This window comes from Pseudorasbora parva, chromosome 18 (assembly GCF_024679245.1).
Source record: "Pseudorasbora parva isolate DD20220531a chromosome 18, ASM2467924v1, whole genome shotgun sequence".
Taxonomy (NCBI): Eukaryota; Metazoa; Chordata; class Actinopteri; order Cypriniformes; family Gobionidae; genus Pseudorasbora; species Pseudorasbora parva.
Genome location: NC_090189.1, coordinates 20,394,995 through 20,409,688, shown reverse-complemented (window position 1 = coordinate 20,409,688; position 14,694 = coordinate 20,394,995). Strand labels below are relative to the sequence as shown.

General features: G+C 38.0%; 1 protein-coding gene across 6 annotated transcripts in view; it reads right to left on the bottom strand.

Annotated features, from left to right (window-relative positions):
- Positions 1–14,694, bottom strand: part of gria4b (glutamate receptor, ionotropic, AMPA 4b) — a 104,471-nt gene that overhangs the window by 35,397 nt on the left and 54,380 nt on the right. For all 6 annotated transcript variants that reach the window (XM_067424292.1, XM_067424294.1, XM_067424290.1 and 3 more), the window contains exons 3-6: positions 11,577–11,816; positions 4,484–4,668; positions 3,874–3,927; positions 3,225–3,383 (exon numbers count right to left, since the gene is read on the bottom strand). In XM_067424292.1, the coding sequence (XP_067280393.1) occupies positions 3,225–3,383; positions 3,874–3,927; positions 4,484–4,668; positions 11,577–11,816 (638 nt within the window). The remainder of the gene's footprint in view (positions 1–3,224; positions 3,384–3,873; positions 3,928–4,483; positions 4,669–11,576; positions 11,817–14,694) is intronic.

Below are 14,694 nucleotides of genomic sequence, written 5' to 3'. Positions count from 1 at the left end.
TTGTCCTTTAGAGGACTGACGCTTCATGCCCTTGTTTTTCATCTGCTGTTGTGTTTTTCATTGCTATTTTAGAGAGCATGACGTCATCAAACTGAGTCAGACAAGGTCACCTGAGCTGCTCTTAAATACAAGCGGACGGTTAAAGAACAAAAAGTGTTCACACACTCTTGCAGTGCTGAGATGATTTTTGGAATTCCATCAGTAGGTATCGAGTGTGCGGTAAGAGCTGAATCCATTTAGACCGGTACAAACATAACACAAAACACACAGAACGACCCCTGGGCTGCATACGGGGAGCAAAAGATGGAACGACAAAGCCAGACAGAAATCAAGAGAGAGTTAACAGGACATTGAAGAAAGTATTTAAAGGGATAGTTCATCTAAAAATGATGTCGTTTCAAACTTGCTTGCTGTTTTTTTCCCGAATATACACTACCATTCAAAAATTATGTGGTCGGTAAGATTTTTCTTATGCATTTAAAAAGACTCTTATATTCAACAAGGCTGCAAAAAAACATTGATGTATGGATTGTTAGGATAGGACAATACTTGGCCAAGATATAACTTTGAAAATCTGGAATCTGAGGGTGCAAAAAATCAAAATATTGAGAAAGTCACCTTTAAAGTTGTCCAAATAAAGTCCTTAGCAACGCATAATACTACTAATAATACAAGTTTGATATATTTACGGTAGGAAATTTACAAAATATCTTCATGGAACATGATCTTTACTTAATACCCTAATGATTTTTGGCATAAAAGATCATTTTGACTCATAAAATGTATGCATGTATATGCTCACTTATGACTGGTTTTGTGGTCCAGAGTCACAAATATCATTGCAATCTATTTTAATATTTTAAAATGTCATTTATTCCTGTGATGAAATGTCAGCATCATTACTCCAGTCTTCAGTGTCCCATGATCCTTCAGAAATTATTCTAATATGCCGATTTGCTGCTCAAGAAGCATTTCACTGAATGCACATAAATAATAAGATTTTCATTTTTGAGTGAACTGTCCCTTTAAGGCAATGTGTTTATATTTAGTCTTCCCAGGGTTTCATGGCCCAACATTAATTATCAAAGATGGTGTTAGGTTACTGACTCCCACAGGACAGAAAGGAAGTATTACAATAGTTGCAGTTTAATCACATCGGCGAAAGCCCTAAAACACACAGATTGATCCCTGGAGAAAGTGTGTCCTCACTAGATAGTGCCTTCAGGACTCTCACAATAGCCTCAGCAGGAAAAGCTAACAGCTCAGAGATTTGATGAGGTTTTGGGGCGTCGGTCGTGCCGCTGTCTGAGAAGGGCTTATGGGAGTAGCTTGTATTTGGGATGAAAGAGATCGAAATACCACAGGGCCGTCTGTGGAGCATATATGTGGATCCGAGCATGTGTTGACATGGCTGGACCACAGTATCTCATTTACACCCTGCTTGCAAGTCCGTGGACGTCGCTCCCCATCATCCTGCTCTGGCCGGCGGTGTGCAGTGAGGAGCAGCCGCCTGTTAAAGCGATGTCCCCTCAGGCCACGCCAAAGGGATTTCCGTTACCGCGGCGCATCACCAGGCGGGGATCAATGTAACCGCCCTCCAAAGAATGTCATCCTCATCAGGCCCCAAAGGGGAAAGTGAGTCCCAGTGAAAATGAATAAACAAAAACCTCGCTTTCCCGGCACAGACATGAACAGGCATATCAAATCACGAGCAGGATTCGGCTGGCGAGACTAGAATGAATGAGACAGCTTATGATAATGTAGGTGTATAATATACACGCTCGACTTCTTACACTGTGTCTTCTATGCAAGAATATTACTTGAATACATCGGCACAATTTCTTGAGGTTCTGTCTTTGATATTAATCAGTTCAGGTATAAAATTAGCAATTGAAAAAATATCTATCTATCCATCCATCCATCCCGCCTTTCCCCTATCCATGCAACTACCCCTCCACAAAGCAAACCATCCATTTTTCAACCTTTCATCCCTCTTTCCTTCCTTTCATCTATACATCAGCATTTTCTTCCTTCTTTCCATCCATCCATCCATCCTCCCTTCCTTTTCTTCCTTTGTCTAAATTTCCTTCCTTCCTTCCTTCCTTCCTTCCTTCCTTCCTTCCTTCCTTCCTTCCTTCCTTCCTTCCTTCCTTCCTTCCTTCCTTCCTTCCTTCCTTCCTTCCTTCCACCCACCTTATCCACCCATCCTTTCTTCCTTCCACCTATCCTTCCTTCCCAACCCTTCTTACCTTTCGCAACCCACCCATTTATATTTTATTTTTCCACCCACCCACCCTCCATCCCATCCATTTTTTCTAACCAACATTTCCTTTCTTTTCTTCCACCCATCCATCCACCCATCCATCCATCCATCCATCCATCCATCCATCCAATTTTTCCTTTCTTCCACCATCCCTCCTATCCATCCTTTCTAAACAACCAACCCTTTCCATCTATCCATCCATCCATCCATCCATCCATCCATCCATCCATCCATCCATCCATCCATCCATCCATCCATCCATCCATATTTCCTTTCTACCACCATCCCTCTTATCTATCCATCCATCCATCCATATTTCCTTTCTACCACCATCCCTCTTATCTATCCATCCATCCATCCATCCATCCATCCTTCCTTCCTTCCTTCCTTCCTTCCTTCCTTCCACCCACCCATCTTATCCAACCATCCTTTCTTCCTTCCACCTATCCTTCCTTCCCAACACTTCTTACCTTCCGCAACCCACCCATTTATCTTTTATTTTTATTTTTCCACCCACCCTCCCTCTCATCCATTTTTCTAACCAACATTTCCTTTCTTTTCTTCCATCCATCCATCCATCCATCCATCCATCCATCCATCCATCCATCCTTTCCTTCACCATCCCTCCTATCCATCCTTTCTAAACAACCAACCAACCAACCCTTTCTAACCAACCATCCATCCATCCATCCATCCATCCATCCATCCATCCATCCATCCATCCATCCATCCATCCATCCATCCATCCATCCATTAATCATGGAGATTAAATTTTTCTGCCTTACTCAACTATGACAAATGCATATAAAAGCATTGGATGTGATCATCAGACTCTTTATGGAGATTTGAGAGATCCCTAAAGTGGCAGAAAGGATTCAAACAGGGACATGCGTTTGCGCATTTATGCTTATATATCTAGTTTCAAAGTGGTTCCACACTGGACCGGGCCGTGCAACAGTACCTTGGGTGGTGCGTCAGAACCGGGGTACTCGCGCTGGTCCAGCTTGTTCCAGCGCTGCATGAGTTTAATAACCATGGGATTGCTGAAGTCCACCAGCTGAAAGCCTGTCACATTGGCTCCCCCATGCATGAAACGCTCCAGATTGATGTCTTTAAAACCCTGCCAGAGCAAAGAAGGGGAAATAGTAAGAAATACAGAGAGAGAAAGAGCGCGAGAGAGGGAGAGAGAGAGAGGGAGGAAGATTATTAAAACGTAGTTGGCAATGCAGCGCTACGATAAGAGAAATTCCACAAACATTCATATCCAGCTCGCCTCTGTGAGCCAATTCCGTGCACAGCCAGAGAGCAGAGAGAGAGAGCATGCTCTGCAGCTCCCAGCATCATTAAAACACTGTCACCACCGCTCACTGGAATACGAATTAGTCTCTCAAATTGACGTATCTTGCTTAAAGAAAAGTGAGGATTAAGAAAGAAAAAGAATGAGGAAGGGCAGGAGACAGCAAGGCCAAGACAACTAAGAGAGAGAGAGTGAGCGAGAGAGACCAGTAGAGTGAAGAGGAATATGTAGAAAGTAAGAGATAAAACAGAACATGAAAGGAGGACAAGCTGACAGGGAGAATAAGGCGATAAAGGAATACAGTTTAGCTCACCAAATTTGCCATGATGTAATGGTAGCCTTTGACATGCTTGCCGACACTCACAATCTGTGGAGATAAACCAGACAATGTAGTGAGGGCAAATTGTAACGGCAAATACGTTTGTCAGCATTTAACAAGAATGAATGTATAGCAGAGCCTTAAGCCGCTGGGAAAGCCGAATTCCACTGCTATTAATTATTTCTAATCAAAAACGCTGCCTTTTCCAAACCCGCGCTGTAATTTGAGGAACATGAAGGCAAACACCAGCTTGAATATCGTAAATTGACTTTGACAGATACAAAATGTTGCAAAAACGAAATATCAAGGGATCAGTTCGTATGGAATAAATAATACGCCTGTCTAATGTGTCATTTCTGCAAAGGAATTACTTAAGGAAATGTGTTCTTTGTTCCCTCAGGACCGCGTGCATGTTTAATTCTCTTTAGTGAACCCTGATGCACAGTGCTCCGTTCAGTGTATAGATCTTCAAAAACATTTTGAACCATTTAGGGTATGTGACTCTTTCCCACAATTCAAATTCAAGTTATTTTACAATAATGCATGCATGAGAGGGTAAACAGGACACTTTTTATATCAACCTGACAACATGCCCTTATCTCACCTGTTCCAGCATGTTGTTCAGTCTCTCTGCCTCCAGGTCTATGACAAACGTCTTTTCCTGCCTGCGGTCCAGGTCTTCGAGAAGCTGCCGATAACTGGCATCATTAAAGTTCTCGACACATATAGCGCTGACCTGCCAACCGTTCTGACCTGCCTTTTCCATGATGGCCTGTAGTATCGAATAACCTATGACAAAAAAGGGACAGTGAGGCATTTGATCAGCGTGTGCATCAAACCACCGAAGGCTTGAACCATTGAGCCGCGGCTCCAATTTATTCAGAAAGAATGTGATTTGTGGCATTCTCAGTGAGTCATTCCTGCACCAGTGCGGTACTCTCATCTGCAACTGCAGGCCTGTGAGCGATCACATGGCACAGATCGTAGGGCGCTGATACGAACCTCCCTCCTTCCACGAGGACTCATTTTAGGCCTCAATCCCCATCCATTAAAGCTTACAGTCCCAGAAGCCTCAACAGTGCTCAGAGAAATGGACAAAAACTCACTCTTCTTTTCAGTGCATTAAACTAATCTCCTGCATCTCTAAAATAGAAGCCGTCGTCGTGCAGGCGTGTCGGTAAAAATGGAAGTCAGAAAGAGGTGCTTTTTGCCATCTTCTCCAAGGTGTGATTGAGGCTTCCTGAGAGCTCCATTACAGTGCTTGTGATTCCAGCTACAGTCCTCAGTGCTGCTTGTACTAATCAGACAGGGATGGTGTTGGATATGTTAATCTAGCTGTTTGAAATAGGCACTCGGAGCCTCTGAGGCCCTCTTGACTCCAAGATGAGCAGATGTCCCTGTAAAACGGACCCTTATGGTCACAATCAGAATTTGGCAACGTAGCTCTCTCGGTTCCACTATTTAATGGATTAACCTGTGCTTGATCTGGCAACTCTTTGGCTCAATTGGGTGCCATGTCTGATTGCTACCTGTTTGTACCCTAAACTGCCAAACGGGGAGGTATTTATGTTAATATATGGGTCTATCATAGACGGATGACAATAAAGAAACAAATGTTTTTAAGAAGCCACCCAGTAAAAATGACATATAAAAAATGTATATGTCATTTATATGTATACGTCCAAAAATAAAAAATTCCGTCATCATTTACTCACCCTCGACATTGTTTCAAACCTGTATGACTTTCCTTCTTCTGTGAAAACCAAAATAAGATCATTTGTAAAAGTCTTTTTCTTCAATTCAGTGTCGTTTTGGGCCACACTGACTTTCATTGTATAGACAAAGACAGTTATATTTTATAATATCTTTGTTTTGCATTCTGCAGAAGAAAGAAAGAAAGAAATACAGGTTAGGGATAGCATGAGGGGGAGTAAATGATGACAGAATGAGTCATTATGTCCCAAACATAAAAAAAAAATTCTAATTTAAGATTAAGAACCTAACTAAACTAACTAAATAAATCAATTCATTTAAAGGGGTGGTGAAACACTCAGTTTCAGTCAATCTCATGTCAATCTTGAGTACCTATAGAGTAGTATTGCATCCTTCATATCTCCGAAAAGTCTTTAGTTTTATTATATTTATAAAAGAAATATAGGCTGGAGGCGCATCGTGTGGGCGGAGCTAAAGAATGACGAGCGCGCACAAAGCGGTGACGTCCTCAAGCGTGGAGAAGCCCATGGCTATCGATCTCAGCTAATAGTATATGATCCAGAATCAGTCGGAGGCTGAAATAAATTGAACAGGAAAAACAGCAGCAGCAGGACGTCCGTCTCTGTGGTATGAACTGTATTTAGTGGCCTGTCAACATTTGTGTGTCTTTACTCGCAGTTTATGAGGACATGATTCGGTTTATGGACTATTGTATGCGACTAAACCTTAGCAGTAGCAAGCAAAGCGGTTTTGCACGTCAGACTAGTGTAACGTTATACATAGAACAACAATGGAGTAACCGTTAGCGCATTTGAATGACGAAGCACGCGATCGTGTTGTTTACTGATGTTTACTCACGTGACGATAGCCAACAGCACAGACATTTGAAGCAGTTTTACTCACCGGCTGCTTCCAAAGCAGGACCGTGAACCTTTATCACTGGGACCGCTCCATCAAAAACACACTTCTTTGGTATGATTTGGTAAAGTCCTGACAGCAGTGAACGGTGGAGATCCACTTTGTGACGCGACTGAAGCGATGTTGTGAAGCTTCCCGTCATTTCTGCATTCAAATCGGTTCAGATGCAGCGCTGCCTTGAATGAAGCATTGAAGTCGCTTGATGTCACTCATAGGAATAAACTGGAGCGCGGCGCGACCATAGGGCGCGTCAGAAGTGTTCACGGACGATTGGATCTGCACCTGAGAAAGTGTTTATGGGCGGTGTGCATTTCCTCTCTCGCTCTAGTCACGCGCGTGCGCACCCTACTGGGAGAAGAGCCCGTACGGCCCATACAAGGACCTTCCGCTCTATTAACGTCAAGCCAAGCCATACTCGAAAAAAACTCTCCGAAACTTGTGAGAAACCGGAAGGAGTATTTTTTAACACAGAAATACTCCATCAAACGTCCAACATTAGTTTTTGAAACTTTGTCTATGTTTAGGATGGGAATCCAAGTCTTTAACAGTGTAAAAAGCTCAGTATGCATGACACAGCATTTCACCCCCCCTTTAATACATGTATAAGTTTATTTCAGAAATGAAAAACATGCATTTAAAAAAGAGAGGTAATAAGACAAAAAAAATGAAAATGGCAACATTGACCACGCTATTACAGACAGGCACTAGGGTGTGTTAAAACTGTGTATTTAATCCATTCATGCAACTGGCAGACACTTTTTAATCATAGCATTTTAAAGTATGCGTTTTATCGGCAGGTGTGAAAATCCAATCCACAACCCTGTGTGTTGCAGCATCATGCTTGTACCAGTTGAGCTACATGAACATTATGCATTAAATGCTGGTTGAGCAAGCACAGTGTTTACCAATGCCCCGATGCTCTCGGGATACATGTAACATAAATAGCCATGAATTAACATATCAAAGAGCTGTACATTATGGCTGAAGTGGACATGTGTTAAACAAACAGCAAGCAGTCAAGTAGCCTGATTACATACACATTCACACAAACACACCAAACCTGCTCTGCACTCTCAATATCTGCAGACACCTGCAGTATCGACCACTAACTCAGAGCTAAAATTCATCTGCCATCTATTTCAAATCTCAGCCTCTGCTGCTAATAATTCAAGCCCCCGGCTGAGAATCGAGCTCTGATTAATAGCTGATAAATCAGCAGCTTGGGGTGTCATGTGCATATGTGAATATCCATGTGTGTGCAAGAACCAACGAAAACCGGAATCAGCTGCCAGAATCCCCCCCCCCCCCCCATCTTACAGTCAGCTCAGCAGGGGGATGCAGCCCTGTGTGTGCGTGTGCATGTGTGTATGTGGTGTAGGCATAGACAGAGAGAGAAGGGATAGAGCACAGACCATGAAAATGCAGTGAAGTGCCAACCTATTACACTAAACCATTCATCATGTCCACATCCCGGTCAGATTGTATCAGAAGCTCTCACAGCAGACTGAGTCTACAGCAACTCAGCCAGTAGTCCAAACAAGGACCATCAGGACAACATCTGTGCTTTTCAAGACCACAAAAGCACTAATTTTGGCCAACCGGTAGGACATATAAAATGATAATCGGAACGTCTTTTCGGACGTTTGACACAATAATTTCTGAATTGACAGGGGCACAATGTTCACTGAAGGAGAAACTTTTCTGACCACTGACCAAAGTTTTGTAATTTTCGGTCTTAAAGAAATAGTTGACCCAAAACATAACCGCATTATCTGTATTCCAGATCCTTCATCTGTCAGTCTTGAGTTTATGCCTCACTCAAATGTGCTTAAATATAGTTCTCTGTCTCTAAATTATGACTGGATAAACTGTTATAAGCTTATAAGGTGTTTTCAATGCTTATTTATAAACATTAAAATTCTAAATTATTATATTCATTATTATTATTATTATTATAATTTATATGTATATATTTATAAATAATAATAATAAAAACAACTAACATATAATAACAAAAGTTGCTAATAATAATACAAATAATACTAATACTAATATACTACTACTATTATTAATAATAATGATAAACCATTTTATATTATAATATAATAATACATTGTATATTATTATTTGAATTATTATAAATATACATTATAAAATATAATGATTATAATAACTATTCCTTTTTATAAATAAATAAATATATACATGTATAAATTGATAATTCTTAGAATAAAAAGTAGGGAATATATATAGCTACTTTTCATTCAAAGAATTTAAAATTGATGTATATATTTATTTATAAATAGCAATCGTTTTTATATTACTGATATTATTATTATTAACAATAACAATAATAATGTATTGATAAATTAGTATAATATTATTAAAACCATTACATATTATAAACACATCATATATATTTTAACACACTCCATATTAATACACTGCTTGGCAATCAACAGCCAGTTTCTATTCTAAATATTTATCTGTACATTTAATTATTTATAAATAAGAATACCAATACGCCATTTTTTTTTACTATTACTACAAACAAAAACAATGTAATAATCCAAATATGTTGCCGCCTTTTATAATATTGCCATTGCTTCTGCAGTCCTGCTTAATACAAGCAATAATCCTCTCAAGGCTGTGCATTACAGTAAGCATCACCAATAACCTGTATGAACTTTATTTTTCCAGATGACATAAAATCTATTTTAAACATGTTTTTTTTTTTTTTTTTAAGTGTATGGATGTGCAGAGGAGGACAAAAAATACAGTTGGTTTATCCTCCAACTATGGATTTTAGAGTGGTTCCAGAAACATCACTAAGGCTCTCTCTCTCTCTCTCTCTCTCTCTCTCTCTCTCTCTCTCTCTCTCTCTCTGATTTATTGCTTTATGTAAATAAAAAAAGTCTTAATTATATTTTTTTATAAACACTTGATAAAGTAGATACAAGGATTTTGAATACTCTGATTTTGCTAACATTTTAAAAAAACATGACTTACACCATATGGAAACTTTGCAAATAAGTGGCATATGGGATGTGAGAAAAAAAAAAACATGCCTGTGGCAGATGTGAGGACCAATCATAGAAAGTCCAAGAAATCTGCATGTCAGGAACATCCGTGGTATGACAGAGAACAGCGCATCTTATACTTGCACGAGACAACACAGATCAGTTGTGTTATTTATAGGACATTTTGCAATGAGCCCTTATGAATTACAGTCTCAGATGACAGGAGGATATTGTGCTCATCTTTCAAAGGAAGTCGGTGCATGCATTTTAGAAGTGTGTCAGACCTAAAGCCACAGCTCACCTCCGGGGCTCCTGGGATAGTCTCAGTCTAACACAGCAGAACAAGACGAGAAAAGAAAAGACATTGATGGAGAGGATAGGGGACAGAGACATGCAAGCAAAAAAGAGAGTGGCTGTTTCTGGCCAACAAACTGCTCATTAGTATAACTGGGAGTTTAAGACCTGGCCCCGTCTCCAGAGAATAGGGCTCTCTTTTAATAACAAGCTCCCTGGAAATAAAATTCTGAGTGGCTCATCATTCTTGGTCACCTGACTCCATGAGACAACCAGTAAAGTAGTAGTTACATTGATTTAGGTGACAAATGCTCCTCAACATAGCTAACAGTAATCAACTTTTACATTTACATCAGGCATTTACATTGTATATCCAATATGCTCAACCTCACACATTGATCTAAACCTGTATCACTTACTTTCTTCTGATAAAATAAAATGTTTTGGTGGGAAAACAAACACATCAAATGGATTTATATGACTTAAGCACTAAATTCCAAGTCACATAACAGCTTTTTGTGAGGGACCAGGCCACATTTTTATTCTTGTTCTCTGAAAATCTTGCCCTAGATGTTTTTAGAAAGTTCAAGGCAGTTTATAATAGAACTAGCAATGGCTGATTCAAGAAAAATATTTTGAGTCATATCTTTTTAATGAATCATTGAAATAATCCTTCCCAAATAGGAATGCTTCCGTTTTCAAATTCAATTTAACTGACTCACAGACACTGACTCACCCACTTACCCGTTTGCAACAACTAACAACCGTTGGTGAGAAAGATTATCAGCGAATAATTACTTCAATATTGGTCTGTTCATCACATAAGTCATTGTATGGAATTAGATGACTTTGAATACAGTGCATGATTCATATGGAGCACTTTTAGTATAACTTTACGATTCTTTTGTATACTATTTAAAGCTTGAAATCTCCAGTCCTCATAATTGTAACTGCGTGAAAAAAAGTGACCAGGTAGATTTGTAAACCAACTGGTTTATTAAAAGGAACAGACTTAAAAGAACAAATTGTTCTAAAAAAAAAAACAGATTCGCCTCTCAAGTTTGGCAACTTAAAAAATAAAAAATAAAAAATAAAAAGCGGTATAGCTTTAGACTTGTACACTGCAAAAATATATTGTTGGTTTAGCTTAAAAATTTAAGTAACCTGGTGGCCTTCAAATTTTGAGTTTATTGAATTTTTTTTTTGTTGTTGATACAATGTAGGAAATTGGTTTAGTAAATAGAAACTCAAAATATTATTGTATCTAAACCACATAAAAAATGGATCAATCATGAAAATAGAACAATTTGGCATGTTTCACTGCGTCATCACAAAAAAAAACGCACAATTACCCAATATGCTTACAGAATCTTTTAATCATATTTGAATAAAGGTCAAAAATTAATTGTATTAACTCAAATGTTTAATTTCAGTGAACTTATTTTTTGATTTTTTTCCTTTTTTGGTGCTTTGGCAGACGTGGTCAATATGAACTGCCTCTGTATGTAAAACAGGTATGTGAAGATTGTTTCTTCACGTGTCTCAAAGAACACAGAAAGTCAAGCAAGACTGGAACAACATGAGATTAGCATCTTTTTGGGGAAAACTGTTTTCCCCTACAGAATATTTATTCAAAGCCAGCGTATACACCTAAACAAACACTAGCACCTTATTACATTTCTCTGATCAAACTAGCAATGGACACGTGTATGAGCATAAGTAGGTGTTTCTCTGAGCTTTTTATTGTCTTACCCCTGTCGGTATCGTAGAGAAAGACGAACCGATTCCAGTCGTAGTGGTCTAGCAGGCTGAGGAGGGCCCCTCGTATGGAGGGCCGCAGCTGTAAGACAAACTGGCTCTCGCCCTCTGTGGGGAAACTGGGCGTGATGAGGGAGATGTGCAGTGCGCCGCAGAAGGATGTTAGCGTGTGAACCGACCTCTTGTCGTACAGTCCGAAAATGGCGAACACGCCCCGCGAGTACTGTGAGCAGACTGCAAAACACAACAACAAAGAGGAAGAGAGAAAGTTAGATGCTTAAAACATTAATTACACAAAACCTAAGGGAGTACTGAACATTTACCTGACTTCAGAGCATTAGGACCCAGCTTACTTTAGTATTCTGGTGTAGGGCTTTTCAGTAGCTGTTTGAAACATTAATGGAACAACCTGGAAGAGCCTTCCACCACCTGAACAAGTAGATTTATTCTCTAGATGAATACTATTACAAGGTCAGCTCATTTTTGCTTCATAGTTTTGAATGATACACAAGAATGGCTAATTAAGAAAACAAAATATAAACGCCATTATTTAACACAAGAGGCCCTATTATACATACTATATATACTTTTACTATTATAGTCAATATAATTATGTACATTTGCTAGTTCAAAGATGCACTAGGCACATGGTCTTGTACCCATTCTCTTAATCAGTCTTGGGTGTGTTTTGGGTGTAACATGTCAAAAAAATCTCCCATTCCCTTTAAATACCAGTTGCACTTGCACCATGGTGGATTCGCTATTTACATGGCGATTTCTTGATATAATTTGTATGCGGAAACACCGAACCCATTCCAGAGAGGAATCCTTTTATTTTTAACATTTAAAAATGTTTGTGTGCTGCTGCTGTGTGTGTAATAAGCAGTTGTGCACCCGCCTACAGGCGCATATTACAAAGCGGCCTTTAAATAAAACAAAAAGCGTTGGGCTGAAACTAGCAAAAAACACTTGCGTCACCCTGGTGCCGTATTATAGGGCCCAAGGAGGGAAATTATATCTGGAGAAAGTTAATTGTTAGCATTTTGCATCATCTCAATCTCAAAGGCAGGTCCTTAGCAGGCATAGAAGCCATGGAAGTTTGAAATATAATATCTTTATTATACTACAATAAGACCAAAGTTATTTTTTAGCCCATCACCAGAGATTTAAATATAATTTGAGTAATTACCCAATAATTATTTTCATGCCTAACATCCAATAACGGCCAATAATCATCTTTTACACCTTTTTGCAATAAGGTATAATTTTACAATTTTTAATTTACAATTTTACAATAAATACAATCAAAATGATTGTGTGTATGCTTAAATAAAAACATTGTTTTTGCTGCAGGTATTTTTAGGCATCAAAACATTGTGATATAAAGTATAAAAATGGATATTCACTTTGAGATTTGTTAAGGATTACGTTAAAAGTATTATTAACTTATTATAGTTTTTAAAGATTAATTTCAAAAAAGCATTACAAGTCAAGTTAGCTTTATTTATGGAGCGCATTTTTCCAATGAAGATTGTTTCGAAGCAGCTTCACAATTGTAAAAAAGCAGCTTCAGTATTTAATAGAAAGTAATATAGTTCAATATTTGGGGGCAACAGGGGCAAAAAAAACTCTAATATTTAAATACAATTATGTAAGTACTCAATATTGGCCAATGTGTATACAATGTAATGTACCGATAAAATACAATTCTGCAAAATTGGTCAAGAACCTGTATGTATATTTTTATACACACAAACACACATACACTGTTCAAAAGTTTGTGTTTAGTGAATTTTTTCCCCAAATACATTACTTTTATTCAGCAAGAATGCATTAAAAAAAATGTATTCATTAAAAAATTTACAAAATATTTCTATTTCAAATAAATGCTGTATCTTTTTGAAATTTCTATTCATCGAGAATACTGAAAAAATGTATAATGTTTTCCACAAAGATATTAAGCAGTACAACCTTTTAAGATTGATAATAATAATAATGTTTTTTTTTCCTTGCGTACCAAATCAGCATATTAGAATTATTTCTAAAGGATAATGTGACAATAAAGACTAGTGCAATGGCTGCTGAAATATCACAGGAATAAATTACATTTTAAAATAGTTGTTATTTTCAAATGTAATAATATTTGCCAAAATTACTGCTTTAATGTATTTTTGATCAAACAAACCAACCCCATATACTGTATGCTCACAGGACCATGCCAAACAACTAAACCTTGCCCCTTGATTTAACATTGGAAAAGCTACAGGGTGCCTGCTTTCTAAATTGACTTTTCACACAAAAAAAGTAAGAAAGAAAAATGGAAAATTGGATTAGTTCTATGTGGACTTGCTCATTATTGAGTCAGAGCTGCAGCTGTAAGTGGCAGCAGTTTTCAATATACACTTTATGTGCAGTATGGTAATGAGCTCCACGCTGCTTTCCCTTGTGTTTTTGCAATTCTGAGAAACTTAAGTCACTGCTGAACACAACGTCTGATCTACTGCCTCCGTCTGAAGCGAGTAGTTAAGCAGGCCCGTCTCTGAAAATGTCTCTCATGTCTGACAGTCCTGCAGTTATTGTCAGTTTTCCCCTTTTCATATTTCTTTCCAGCATGAAGTCCGACTTCTCAGCTTTGAAGCTTAACTGTGTTACGCTAAATGGAAAAACCACTTGGCTTTGATGAATTTTGCTTTCCTGTTTCTGTTTCGAACAAACAGCCCAAAAGACAACGCATGTAAAAACTAACAACACGTATAATGGCAATGAGAGCATTTTTGTTATCGTATGTCAATGTATAAATAAATAAATGCATAAATAAATATAGAAATAAATACATGTAGAAAAGAATAAATGTGGAAATATTTATTTATTTTTGCTTTTTTTTACATTTCTTATGTATTTATGTATTTAATTATTTTTAATATTGGCAGCTTTGATATTCCATAAAAAGGTTCTATAATGACAAGAAAGAACCCTTTTTGTCACAAAGGTTCTTTAGGCTATTATTCATTCATATATTACATTATTCTGCCGCATTTTGTAGTTGTATTTAAATGATTGTTTATTTTTAGTAACTTAATATCACATTTTAATCATGCTTATTTTGGGATGA